The sequence below is a fragment of the Chelonoidis abingdonii genome, chromosome 7 (assembly GCF_003597395.2).
Source record: "Chelonoidis abingdonii isolate Lonesome George chromosome 7, CheloAbing_2.0, whole genome shotgun sequence".
Taxonomy (NCBI): Eukaryota; Metazoa; Chordata; order Testudines; family Testudinidae; genus Chelonoidis; species Chelonoidis abingdonii.
The window spans coordinates 1,489,420-1,503,018 of record NC_133775.1 but is presented as its reverse complement, the minus strand read 5'-3'; the positions used below and the strand labels follow the sequence as shown (position 1 = coordinate 1,503,018).

Here is a 13,599-nt window from a genome sequence, read left to right as displayed (position 1 = left end):
CTCGTGCCAGGGGATTTGGATATTAAAGAACAAGAGTGAAGAAGGCTCCTGCTGGGAGAAGTCATGAAACCGGATGGGTCACTAGCTGCTGCGTCAGCTGCTTCCGCAGGGCGAACATCTCTCCTTTCAGTTCATGGCGTGAACTGGGGACAGGGCCATAAGCATGTGTAGGGCCCATATGCTAGGGACTGGCTGGGAAACAAACATGTGACTTGCCTGCGTCCCTGTCAAAGAATCCCCGCCCCACGTACTCAACAGACTCTGCTGTGGGGCCAGCTTGGCCCCTGTGATGCACCTGACATGGCTGGCAGGACCTGCCCCAAATACTTAACGCAGCCCCTCTGCTGTGGGGCTGAAACCTCCTGCCCGGCATAACCGCCACAGCCCCTCCGGGACCCTTTCCCCCGTATACCTGCCGTGACCCATCCCAAATCCAGTGCCATCCCGCGCTCAACGCAACACACACACTGCGTACCCGACATGGCCCATCCACCACAGGGCTGCCTGGCCACCATATTCCCCAAATGCTGCATCCTTAGAGTCACATTTCTCACATGCAAAACAGAAGACAATATGAAGGCCTGTCCCAAACACATCTCTCTGAGCTGGGAGGGACACTCTTCATCAAAGCCTTCCTCATTCCCACACCTGGTCTGGGTGCACCCACAAGAGGGCAGCTATTGTCAGGCCATGAAACGCAGGGAGTTGCATTACCAGCCTCGTCAGCGCCTTCTCAAAACTAGGCCCGAGCTCAACCAGGAGATATGGGCTGGCTGCAGGAATCACTATGGCCTATGTGATGTAGGAGGCAGGCCAGATGAACATAATGGTCCTTAACCATTGTGAAAGCCTCGAAGGGGTGTCAGGCTGGAGACTAGCCGCTTCTGTTGATCACCCAGGGAAAGGCACAAAGTGCAAACGCCAGCCCATGTGATTACTCCCTGCACCGCCCCTTCTGGCGTTTGCTGCAGCTGCCCTTCGATCAGTAGCACAGTTAAGGTCACCACGAGCCTGCTCTGATATTGGCACCTAAATACAGGATAGTATGTGTCCTATGCGGGGTCTTGGCATCCTGCAGAGGGGCTGCCCTGATACTGTCACCGGGCAGAGGCCCTTCCCGCAGCTCTCAGAAGGAACAGGGACCTGTGCCCTGCTTGCCATTTGCACAGCACACATCACTCCCACCCAGGGGTCCTGGCGGCAGCGCTCTCCCCACACAGGGCCTGGCAGGGAGATGAGGCATCACAGCGGAGCTAATAGGGGGGTTGGGCAATGCAGAATGTAAATAAATGTTTCCCACAGAAACCCTGTAATCTTCTATTATCAGAGTACTAAGCAGCGGCGGTGGCACGCAGGGCGCTGTGGCTGGGGGAGCAGAGGACGTGAGCACCCGGCTCCTGGCTGAAAGTTTAGCCAGGTATTCCACTTGGGGGTTGTTAGGCTCCCGGCACACACACCTCTGCACTAACGCTGGCCACTGGCTTGTTCCACAGCCCCCGTGTGCGGCTGCTCGGATCTCACACGTTGCACAACAGAGAATTTTGTCACGTTTCCTTTTGAAATGTTCTTCACCCTCTGCTGTGGGCACGCGGGCCGAGGCTGCTCGCTGAGAGCCAGGCTGAAGGCCGTGTTACTGAAAGGGCCCACAGGGCAGAGGACGAGGAGATGCAGGCCAAGGCAGGGGGTGGGAGAGGGCATGTACTGTTGTGGTAACTGGGGCTACAAATTTACCCTAATTACAAGTTTAGCTCGAAGAAGTGAGCAAAAACTCATCGAAGGGTCACGCTAGCCAGCAACAACAAACGGCGATGGGAAAAGATGGGAAGGGAGACAAAGGCTGAATTCGACTCAACAAAATGGCCTCCTGACAGACCTCAAGCACTGTGTTAAGATCACGCCTGGTAGCAAGACCAGCATGAAAGTAGAATCCGTGAACCAAAATTGGTGTGTCAGAAGCTAGGCCTTAGTGGTGGACAAAATACAGAGAGGATGAGCTAGTCCACCCGTCCCTGCCTTCAGCACTCCTTAGCGAAAGAGGCTTCTGGGGAGAAAAACTGGCTACGAGAATGAGATTCACCCTCACAGCTGTCACCCCACCATCTCCTGGGACCCTGGGCCTCTTCTTTCCTACTCCTGAGCCATATCCTGGCCAGCCCGGGCCAAACGGAGGGAGCCGGGGAAACAGTCGCCTCCACTGGCTCCAGCCAAATCCCAAATCCTACCTGGGACTGTGTTACTGCCCCTCTCCCACCTGCGCCCTTTTCCTTGTTTCTTCTGTCTAACAAGAGCCTGGCTTAGCCGGCCAAGGCTGCGTATTGTGCAGCACGGGTGCGAGCCTGCAGCCTGAACAGCCCAGCGCTGGTACGAGTTTGTCAGGTCTTGGAGTGGCTGATCCAACCAGACATAGGCTGGGTCTGGGTTTCTCCAGCAGGGAGGTGGCAAGTGAGGGACACCCCAGAGACAGAAGCTGCAGCCTCGCTCTCTGCTGCTCTTTTCTCTCCCCCGTTGTGTGTGTTCGTCCGGTTTTGTCGGCTAGGAAACGGGATCCAGCTTCAGCAGCAGCAGCTCCTGCCCATCTCTTTGCCCCAAAGGCCAGTGATTCCCCTCGAGACTGTCCAGCCATCTCTAAAACCTCCCTCCAGCTAAACTGCCAGGGACCACGGGTTGCCGTTACAGGGACAGCCTCACTTAGCACTGTCCCCCTCCCCTCCTGGTCTGTATCTGGAAGGAAAGGGTGACAAGCCGTTCATGGTGTTGCTGCCTGGGACAGAGCAGGCGGAGGTCTCTGGACACCAAACCCCGACCCTTGTTTAGCACCATTCAGAGCTGGGCGGTGACTGGGTCACGTTCAAACCTCGATTCTTTGGGCCCCTTTATTCCATCTAAATTAAAACTGTGGCAAGCAAGCAGCAGGGCCTGGTGGCCATGTGTCCCACTGGAGTGGGGCTGGTGGGGGTGCTGTTCTGAGGCATGGTGGGGCCATAGCAGGGTGGGGTGAGGAGGCCGGGCGGAAGAGAGCAGGGCGGGGTGAGGGTCACTAGGTGACATTTAATGGCCTGTGTCTACAGGTCAGATTGGGGATCACACACCTTTGCCCCTCCCAGCCCCGGGCAAGCATGCACCCCACAGCAGGGGCTGGGGGTGACAGGCTCCTGCTGGAGCTGCGCTCTTAGGAAGGAAGATGATCCAGGGCTGCCCGGCTCCATGGTGGGACGGGAGCAGTTTGCAGGCCAAGTCTGAATGCAGAGGGGAAGGATCATTTCTCCAGGTGGGCTTGGCTGCAAAGCACCCCTGTTGTGAAGAGCAGCTCTGAGGCACTGCCATTAGGGTAATTGTTTTGCTATGCAGTGAGGATGTGCAAAAGCGGTCTAATCACCAGCAGCCCGACAGGAGCAATGGAGCACCTGGGTGCGAAGAGGCTCTAAGTAAATACTCCTGCAAATGAGTGACTCATTTAGAAGTAAAATGATTTAATTTGAGCTCTGGTGATGAATTAATGTGCACCTGGCCCCCCTGGAAGGCAAGCAAATGAGTAAATAAATGTGGGGCTGATGGGCTGCTTGGAATGCAGCTGAAGCCCATTATGCAGACCTCTGCAGCTGGCCAGCCCCACCTGGGAGGGGCCGTACAGGCCCAGTGTGTGGCTTCATTCCCTCCTAGCTCTGTTACAAACCCCACAACGCTTCTCTTCCCTCTGCTTCATGAGGAAAAGCCAAGTGGTGTCAAGCGATGGGAGGGTCCAAAGCTTTAACGACTCCAGGAAAAGCTTGAAACTGTCCCAGGTTTGTAAACTCCCCAGTAAATGAGCCTCAAGTCACTCCCAGCCTGAAGCAAGAAGCAGTACATCAGACAAGCGCCTCGTTAGGAGCATACGGGTTATTACAGCACGTGGGAAGGAGCACGGGAGCCTGCAAAGATAATGTGCAGACACAGAGGCTGCTCCAGGCAGGAGAAGCTCCAGTGGGGAATTCGTGTGCCTCAGCAGATTCAAAAGCACTTTACAATCATGGCTAAAGCACCAGGAACCCAAGTTTTCTTAAGTCGGGGGAACTGGAAAGCCAGGGGGATCAGTTGCTGTCTGTCTCCTTTGCTCATGCAGCAGCTGATGAGCAGAGCCCATTCCCCTGAGAACTGTAGGAGCAGGAATCACAAAGCTCCTTAGCAGATGACTACAAAGTCCTCTCTGCTCATCCGCAGCCACATACAAAATCGGGGGAAAGCAGAGCTGCTCTGACGAGAACCTGGGTGCTGCGTGGCACCTGGGCGCATACAGAAGAACCAGCAGAGTCACCTGCCAGCTCTTTAAGCCTCGCAGGCTCGTCCCAGAGAAGCCACTTGGGAACCCGCTTTGTTAGAAACTGGCCCCAGGGGATCTGCTGGGCCTGCCCAGCCCCACCGCCAGCACAGCCAGATTAGTGTAGCCATTGACTGCCATCAATCTACATGACATCTTAAATGGGGAGATAACATGCTCCTGAATCAATCGCTGGCAAAGCTTTCATCTTATTAGTCACATTCCTGGAATGCCCGTGCCGAATACCTGCCAGCAGCTCACATTAGTACAAGCAAATTAAACACAGGACAAGGTTTACCCTGCACCGCTCTGGGACCCAAGAATCACAGCCCACTACCTACCATACTGCCAGAGAAGTGATGCTGAGTGAGGCCTGGGGCCCAGGTGCAGTCAGGCAGCCAGAGGGACCCTGCAGTGCCCTGCAGGCTGCCTGTTCCAGGAGAAGGGACCAGGGTGCAGAGCCCGTACTGCTGAAGGTCTCCCCGACCCTGCTTCTCCTGCCAGCTCTTGGTGCCTCGGGGGTCGGGGGCAGGACTCCCGCAGTTCCCAGAGCAGTGGGTTAAGGTTGGAATGAGAAGGAGCCGGGGGGTCAGGGACAGGACTCCTGCGGTTCCCAAGGCAGCGGGTTAAGGTGGGAACGAGAAGGAGCCGGGGGGTCAGGGACAGGACTCCCGCGGTTCCCAGGGCAGCGGGTTAAGGTGGGAACGAGAAGGAGCCGGGGGGTCAGGGACAGGACTCCTGTGGTTCCCAGGGCAGCGGGTTAAGGTGGGAACGAGAAGGAGCCGGGGGGTCAGGGACAGGACTCCTGTGGTTCCCAGGGCAGCGGGTTAAGGTGGGAACGAGAAGGAGCCGGGGGGTCGGGGACAGGACTCCTGTGGTTCCCAGGGCAGCGGGTTAAGGTGGGAACGAGAAGGAGCCGGGGGGTCGGGGACAGGACTCCCGCGGTTCCCAGGGCAGCGGGTTAAGGTGGGAACGAGAAGGAGCCGGGGGGTCGGGGACAGGACTCCCGCGGTTCCCAGGGCACTGAGTTAAGGTGGGAAGGAGAAGGAGCCGGGGGGTCAGGGACAGGACTCCCGCGGTTCCCAGAACAGTGGGTTAAGGTGGGAATGAGAAGGAGCCAGGGGGTCGGGGTCCCAGTTACCCAGCTCCCAGGCCTCAGCACTTCTCCAGGCACTCCCACCCGCGACACAGCCATCTCATAACATTACACAGGCTATTTCCAGTGGCAGCTAAAAGCTGAGCCCCTGTCTCAGCAGCTGGCTATTGCTTTAACATCTGAGCCTGGGAAAGCAGGGCTGGCCTGTGCTTATGGCACTGGCCTGAGAGCCAGGATTCCTGAGGCCTGGTCCCAGCTCTGCTACTGGTCTGCTGAGGGACCTGGGGCGGGGCCCGGCCCCTTCTCAAGGTAGATGAATGCGAGAGGAGCTGGCTGCTCAGCTGGAATCGGCATCTGAAAGAGGTTTACTTCGGGGTGCATGAGATGCTAATCCCTCCCCCCACCTCCTAGAGCTCATCTGGGAAGAACATGTCCAGACCCCTCCCCTTTCGACGTGGCCATGGCTGCTATGACTCCAGTGCCTCCCCCCGGCAGCACTCGCCGTCCCTCCCACGAGCAGAGGGCCAGCATCTCTGGGGAACCTGCGCGTGTCTTGCCTGGGCAGTCGCACTTCCAGGAGTGGGGGCGGTTGAGTAGAGGCCCTAGAGATGGAGCTGCCTGAACATACTAGTGGAGCCAACCTACCAGCTTGGAGCTGGCTGGCCGTGGAGACTCAAGAGCATCCCCAGTGAGTCCCTCCACAGCCCTGGGTACCTAACACAACCCCTGCCCTCGAGAAGCCTCTTGCCAGCATGGGCTATGGAAATGCCCTAAACAGCCCTAAGGGCAGCACATCGGGGAACTCCCACAGCAGAAAACCGCTGCTCCCCTGCACCAGGCCAGGGAGACCACTCACTTTCCAAAGGGCGTTTCCACTCAGTAACTGGCCCTCCTGCCATATTTCTGAGCTGCAGCTCTCCTGCTCCTCAGCCCCGGCTCTCCAGTGCAGGCCAAGTCATATGGACAGCAGGACCACGCAAGCACCGGACTCCCAGGCTGGGGGGGCAGGGCGGGGCAGGACAGGGCGAGAGCCGGGCTCCCAGGCTGGGGGGGGCGGGGCGGGACCAGGTGAGCGCTGGGCTCCCAGGCTGCGGAGGGCGGCACCGGGCTTCCAGGCTAGTGGGGTGGGACCGGGCGAGCGCCGGGCTCCCATGCTGGTGGGGCAGAGCGGGACCAGGCAAGCACCAGACTCCCAGGCAAGGGGGATGGGATCGGGTGAGAGCCGGGCTCCCAGACTAGGGGGGCAGGACTGGGCGAGTGCCGGGCTCCCAGGCTGGGGGGGCGGGGCGGGACTGGGTGAGCGCCAAGCTCCCAGGCTAGAGGGTCGGGATCAGGCAAGTGCTGGGCTCCCAGGCTGGGGGGGTGGGACCAGGCGAGCGCCGGGCTCCCAGGCTGGGGGGGTGGGACCGGGCGAGCGCCGGGCTCCCAGGCTGGGGGGGCAGGGCGAGACCAGGTGTCCAGGCTGGGGGAGGGCAGGCTGGGTTTGGGCGAGCCTCGGGCTCCCAGGCTAGGGGGGCAGGGCGGGACCGGGCGAGCGCCGGGCTCCCAGGCTAGGGGGGCAGGGCGAGACCAGGCATCCAGGCTGGGGGAGGGCACGCTGGGTTCGGGCGAGCCTCGGGTTCCCAGGCTAGGGGGGCAGGGCGGGACCGGGCGAGCGCCAGGCTCCCAGGCTAGAGGGGCGGGACCGGGCTCCCAGGCTGGGGGGGCGGGACCGGACCAGGCAAGCTCTGGGCTCCCAGGCTGGGGGCGCGGGACTGGGTGAGCGCCGGGCTCCCAGGCTAGAGGGGTGGGACTGGGCTCCCAGGCTGGGGGGGGGTAGGGCAGGACTGGGCAAGCGCCGGGCTCCCAGGCTGGGGGCGCGGGACCAGGCAAGTGCCGGGCTCCCAGGCTGGGGTGGCGGGACGGGGCAAGCGCTGGGCTCCCAGGCTAGGGGAGGTGGGGCGGGACCTGACTAGGGCTGTTCTCTAAAACAGAGAAAGGGGAAGGCGGCCTCTGCCCCCCCTCCTGTCACCATAGTGCAGCTGCGGTTCCAGCCCCCTGGCCATCTTAAGATCTCCGTGTGACCCAGGCCAGAAATGGGGAGAACAAAAGGCCCGTCTGGGCAGGCCTCCTGCCCGTCAGCAAGGGGGGCAGCGATGCCAGCTCCCCGGTGTCTGAGCAGATGCGCCCCCCAGCGCCGGGGCAGGAACCACACGACCCAGCGGGGCTGCAGCCTGCCCTGAGGAACACACTGACGGGCACTTCGTGGCTGCAGTGCAGACAGGAGTCCAACAGGGGGAGCTCTAACACAGCCTGAGCATAAACCCATCAAGAGCGAGATAAATAATTAACGGCTGAGCCGCCCTTCTCCTTAGTTAATTCCATTAATCCCGGGCTGTAAATCATGGACTCTCACTGGGGAGAGCTGCTGTCAGACCCCGAGCTGGGGCTTGCCCCATGCCTGGTGGCCCCAGGGCTCCACCCGTCCATTAACCCTGCCTGCTCCCTGCTCCGTTCCAGCGTGGACCCTTCCAGCTCAGAGCTGGCTGCAGCCCCAGGGAGCTCCCGTGCCCGAGTGCCGTCGGCCCACAGGCAGGAGCTGGGGTTCCCGGCTCTGTCCTAGAGCTCCATGCCCAGGCGCCCAGGTTACTGCACTCTCGAGCCCAGCTCACTCCGGGCTGTTAAAGATCTGCCCTGAGTCTGGGCTGCCTGCCGCGCCTGGAATGCGCTCCACACACACACACTCCGGGCTGTTGGCTTTCTATGGGAAAACAATCTATGGCTCTTCCTAAAACTAAGTCCTCTGGGGTGATCTTCGCCCCGCTGCACTGCTCCTCAGGCCAGGCCTGCAGCCAGTCCCAGGCACAGGGATTAAGTGCTGGCGTCTGCTCTCTCACTGCAGAAGTCGGGGCAGTGGGCACTGGAGACCAGTGCTTCCTGAGCGTGCAGAGTTCTCTCAGGGAGCAGCAGTTGCTGCCTCATTCACAGGCTAACCCAGGCTGCCGCACGCTGCCCTCAGCTCTCCCTGTGCTATTTCCACATCCCCGGAGCATGGTTCCCTTCCGAATGCCCCAGGACATCCAGCCTGGAGCACCAGGCTCCCTGGGTAATTCCACTCCTAGATCCTGACCTGGGAGTGTGTGACAACCCCATTTGCACTAGTGACCCTGGGCACCTGGTGCACACCTACTCCAGACCACCCTAATACCGATGCCTTATGAGCGTGCTGCGTTCAGTCATTCCACCCAAATCTGGAGTCAAATGCGTCAGAATCCACGGGAAGGAATTACATGCAACAATCAGCTCTTTAATAGCTGCTTCAGCATGGAAAGTACAACTGATTTGGTACTCTCAACCAGCCATGATATTCTAAAAAGGGAGAATGAGAAGAAAGCAGCACAGGAAAATGGTTAAGGGAATTTACTTAACGCTAATTTTCTGAACCAGTTCAAGAGCTCACTATTGTGTGGCAGGCTCTGAATGGCAGAGACAAATCCCACAGGCAGATACCCAGAGCGCTGGACACTGCATCCAAGCACTCACAGGCCTTTCATGGGATACAGAAAAGATAGAATCAGATTACAGCAGATCTGAGAGTTTTGCTTTAAATTTCAGTTGGACTCAGACAAAAGAATGAGGCAGGCAGGTAGGAACGTGCACAGGGTTGCCTGTGCTCACGGCACACAGACACACAAAATGGGAGTAATGGCATTTCAGGGCACACACACTGCGCTGCAAGCTAGCGGCATTAATGGTGACACGGCATCTCCCTGGCTCAGGAGAGCTGTGCATGGTGTGGCAGCTACTTGGTCGATATGCCCAGTCTCTTCCATCACACGGCACCTCTCCAGCTGGCTGCAACTTGTCCCTCACCTTGCTTGTTTCCTTTCCAGCATGTATAATCTTACCTTGTGGGGAAGTGTCCTGATCCCATCTCATAAATCAGTGGAGATAGGTTCCCGCAATGGGAGGCCACAGGCAGAGGCAGATAACATTTTGAACAGCCGCAATAACACGTGCACAGGATCCTTCCCAAGCTAGCCACTCTTTAATACTTCGGGGGGAGGGGGATTTACGAGTTACACCTCACGCAGCTAAAGCAGCTCCCCCAGGGATGTGTGCAAGCCGAGGAAAACATTCCAACGGCCACTGTGGCTCTAATGGCTGCATGGGAACTTCTCCCCCCACGACAAGTTTTCAAACTGATCAGCCAGCCTGGCGAATGGCTCCAGTCCGGGGGAATTAGGAGTATGTGTGTGCATGGAGAGGCAGGGTGGGACTGAGGGGTGTCAGTAGAGCGGGAGTAGCGGGGGCCCTGGGAGAGAGAGGGCAGGACCGAGGGGTATCAGCAAAGCTGGGGGTGTGTGTGTGCATGGAGAGACAGGGTGGGACTGAGGGGTGGGCCCAGGGAGAGGCAGGGTGGGACCGAGGGGTATCAGCAGAGCGGGAGTAGGGGGGGGCCATGGAGAGACAGGGCAGGACCGAGGGGTATCAGCAGAGCGGGGTGGGGGGGGGGCCATGGAGAGACAGGGTGGGACCAAGGGGTGTCAGCAGCTCCCCCAGGGAGTGTGCAAGCTGAGGAAAACATTCTGACTGCCACTGTGGCTCTAATGGCTGCATGGGAACTTCTCCCCCCATGACAAGTTTTCAAACTGATCAGCCAGCCTTGCGAATGGCTCCACTCCAGGGGAGTGGGGTGTGTGTGTGTGCGTGGAGAGGCAGGGTGGGACTGAGGGGTATCAGCAGAGCAGGGGAGGTGCCGGGGGAGGGGGGGGCAAGGGAGAGGCAGGGCAGGACCGAGGGGTATCAGCAGAGCAGAGCGTTTAGTGTCACAGGACAGATGTGGGACACCAGGGTGCTGCAGACCAGGCCTGGGTGCTTCAGGACAGCTACGCCGTGTGACGAGGAAAGCAGCTGGGGGCTGGAGCTGAGGCCTGAGGGGCTAGCCTGGAAAGGGGGTAGCCCAACGGGAGGTGCACAGGGAAGCTGTGACCATGAAAGGAGCCGGAGGAGCAGAGGGGGCTGGGGGTTTGGGCTGAGGAGCCTCGGCAGAGCTGCAGGGCGCAGCTTGCAGCCCGAGTGCCCGTGTTAGGCCTGGGTCAAACAGAACAAGCGCAGCGAGGGGCGTGGCGCTGAGACCCAGGAACCCCTCTGCTCTCGCGCTCCCTGCGTCTGTAACCGGGCTGAGCCGGACTAGGCTCCTGGCACCACCAGGGCCAGCAAGAGCTCTGCTGCCCAAGGACACGCCCCAGGGGAGGGCCCCATCCGTACAGCTCTGTCATCCAAGGGAGCAGCTCAACGCTGCCTCCTCTGGGGGATGCTGCCATGGCCCAGCCCCTCCCTGCGGGGCCTGGCTCTGGGGAACACCACGCACACCTGTCTCCCTCTCTGCAGCTCACCTCATACTCCTGGGAGAACCTCAGCCCGTCGTTGGCCTTCAGCCTGTCAATGTTGTCAGCGAGATCCGTCACCGGGATTGGCGGGTGGTCTCGCATACCTGGCAGGCCGAAGAGAGGGGGAGGGGAGAGTTACTGCTCTGCACCCAGGCCCAGAGGTGTGCGCGGCCGGCATGTGGACAGTGAGGATGGGACGCGCTGGGCAGGGTGGATGGCACACGGCATGCTGTGCGGGCGACAGAACAGACGGGATGGGCAGGATGGGCATGGCCAGGTGAGCATGCTCAGACATGACAGCACCGCAGGCTGTGAGCCCAGGGCCTGGGGGCCGTGCAGAGGGGAAGCCCCACTCCGTTCACAGGCCGAGGAGGGGGGTAATGCTCTGCCGGGGCTCCCGTTCGGCTGAGGTTGAACACACTGATTCTCAAGAGTGCTAGCTTTCCCCGCGGGAGGGGCGGTCTCATGACTTACCCCTAACGATTACAGGGTCCTCAGAGGGGCTACTGAGCCCCTGCCATGGCTAGTCTTCGCGGCAGCCGAAGGGGCATGCACACCAGATGCTATTTACCCACCGAGCAGGCCAGCCCGATTCCCGGCTGCCGGCCCGCCCCCTGGCGTCTCAAACCAGCCGCTGTGAGTGAGAGCACTGTGTGTACCGCAGGCCTCGCACCCACTTGCCTGACTGCCTCCACCACTGTGCGGGCAGGCTGGCGGGAGCTGGCCTGCATCTCTCAAGTACCCATGGCCAGTGTGTTTGAGCGCTGATGGCACATGGCCCTGCTGGGAGGTCTGGCTGGCTAGCGCCTGTCCCTGGTGATGAGCGCAGGGCAGTGGAGCACACGTCTGGCAGCAGAGCCCCAGGAGGAATGGGCTGTATCACACGGGGACAGGACAGAGGGCAGAGGAGAGAGCCTCATTATAGCACTTGGTGTTTACACCCCAGGCCCCGAAGGACCCTTTGCCCTGATCCTGAACTGACGAACTGGTAGGAACGTGGCTGTAAAACAGCTCATCCAAGTTCTTGGGGCTTGGGACACCGCAGGCTGCTCCGTGGGTCCCCCAGAACCTGCACGTGGTTAATGATGATTAATGGGCGATGCTGCTGATATGCACGCAGGGAGGCAGGCTGGAGCCCAGCCAGGAGCCTTCTGACAGCTCGGCAGCCTCTGGGTGCCCTGGCTGGCAGTGACAGGCTGCTGTGGCGGTCCAGCAGGAGCATCTCATACAGCAGTGACAAGCCATCAGGTGACAGGTGCAAGCGTCGCTGCACATTTCAATGCAGCCACTTTCCCAGCCATGAGGGCCCGTCGCCATCATATAAAGGGACTTGCACACTGCTCTGAGTCCACCCCACACGTGCTGCCTCCCTCTGCCAAGTGCCGCGAGCACCACCCGTGCCATGGCAGAGAGCACTGCCAGACAACCGACCTGGCATTAGGGTTGTCTCATCAGTGACTTGCTGTCAGTCTCCACACTGAGGCAGAAGGTACAGATCAGTACTGTTCACACGCTGAGCCAGGGCACCAGGGAGTAGCCTTTGCAACGAATGGGCATAGAGAGCTGGCAGGGAGAGGGCACCGGCTGGAAGGTACTGCGGTGTGTGCTGTGTGTAAATCTAGTGCAGTCCCTGCCTCAGCACAGCAGAGCCAAGGGACCAAGCTCACCTCACAGGTGCAGCTGCTCCGTGCCATGTGGGATCCCTGGTCAGGGCCATGCTGCATCAGGCTGGGAGCACTTGAGCTCCAAGAGCAGCCCTGGGGGAGGGGTGCAACACCTTCCCCAGCACAGTGGTTCCAGAACAGCACCCACAGATGCCAGGGGGAGGGGTCTGGAGGGCTCTGCTCTGCACAGCTCCATGACTTCAACACGCTTTTCCAGGGAGGCCTCTGTAGCAGGCAGAGGAGTGCTGGGAACGCTCCGGCAGGCGCTTCGTGGGGGAGGCCAGAGATCCCCACTAATCCCCTGCAAGCTGCAAAGCCCTTAGCACTGGCCAGGGTGTGCCATTCCCAGGTCTCTCTCCTGTACCTGTGTGCTCCCCAGCAGCGAGGACAGACCTTTACGGTTATTTGGGGGTGGACTCAGTCTGAGATTCATGAGAAACAGAGACACCAGCTACTCATGCACCTCCACTCCCACACTGCTCTGGGCTTGGTTCTCACCCAGGCCCTGCGGTCTGGCCAACTGCATGGTGATTTGAAGGCTGATGGCTGTGTATGCACCAAAGTTATTCTGGATTAATGTAGGGTGTGGATTTAAAGTGGACCAGACATTCCGGAATAACTCCACGTGTAGACAAGCCCTGACAAGTGTCCCTCTGCACGCAGACACCCTGTCCCCTCTGCTGTATTTCACCAGTGGCCAGAGCCACACTGGAAGCTGGTCCATCCAAGGCGAAAGGAAAGTGTGTTCAACCCCGGGCCATGGAAAACCCTTCAATTTGTCCTTTTAGGGGATTAATTGGCCCTCTCGAAGAAAATGTCTGTTGTCCTGCCCACACCTGAGATGGGATTTCACAGCTGCAGAGCGCCCCATGCCCAGCTGTGCCCCGCTATCTGCCAAGCAACACAGCAGACTGGGCTACGTGAGTTGGGACTGGAATGCAGCTCTGAAGAGAAACAGTTGTTTGCTAATCAGCTGGGATGATTTTAGTGAGCTCCTCAAGGCCAAACGCCTTGCAGCCCCCAGACTGCTTTTGTGCTGTGCTGAACTGCTGGAGCGTGATGCAAATAGTACCAGAACCTGGCCTGTGTGGGAGGTCTTGGCCCATTAATCATGTTCAAAAATGAAATTACTGCCACTCTAATCTGCTGAGAGTGAGGGTGACCTTCAATGAC

General features: G+C 59.6%; 1 protein-coding gene across 13 annotated transcripts in view; it reads right to left on the bottom strand.

Annotated features, from left to right (window-relative positions):
- Nucleotides 1–13,599, bottom strand: part of PTPRF (protein tyrosine phosphatase receptor type F) — a 510,254-nt gene that overhangs the window by 33,911 nt on the left and 462,744 nt on the right. For all 13 annotated transcript variants that reach the window (XM_075067537.1, XM_075067540.1, XM_075067539.1 and 10 more), the window contains one exon: nucleotides 10,769–10,866. In XM_075067537.1, the coding sequence (XP_074923638.1) occupies nucleotides 10,769–10,866 (98 nt within the window). The remainder of the gene's footprint in view (nucleotides 1–10,768; nucleotides 10,867–13,599) is intronic.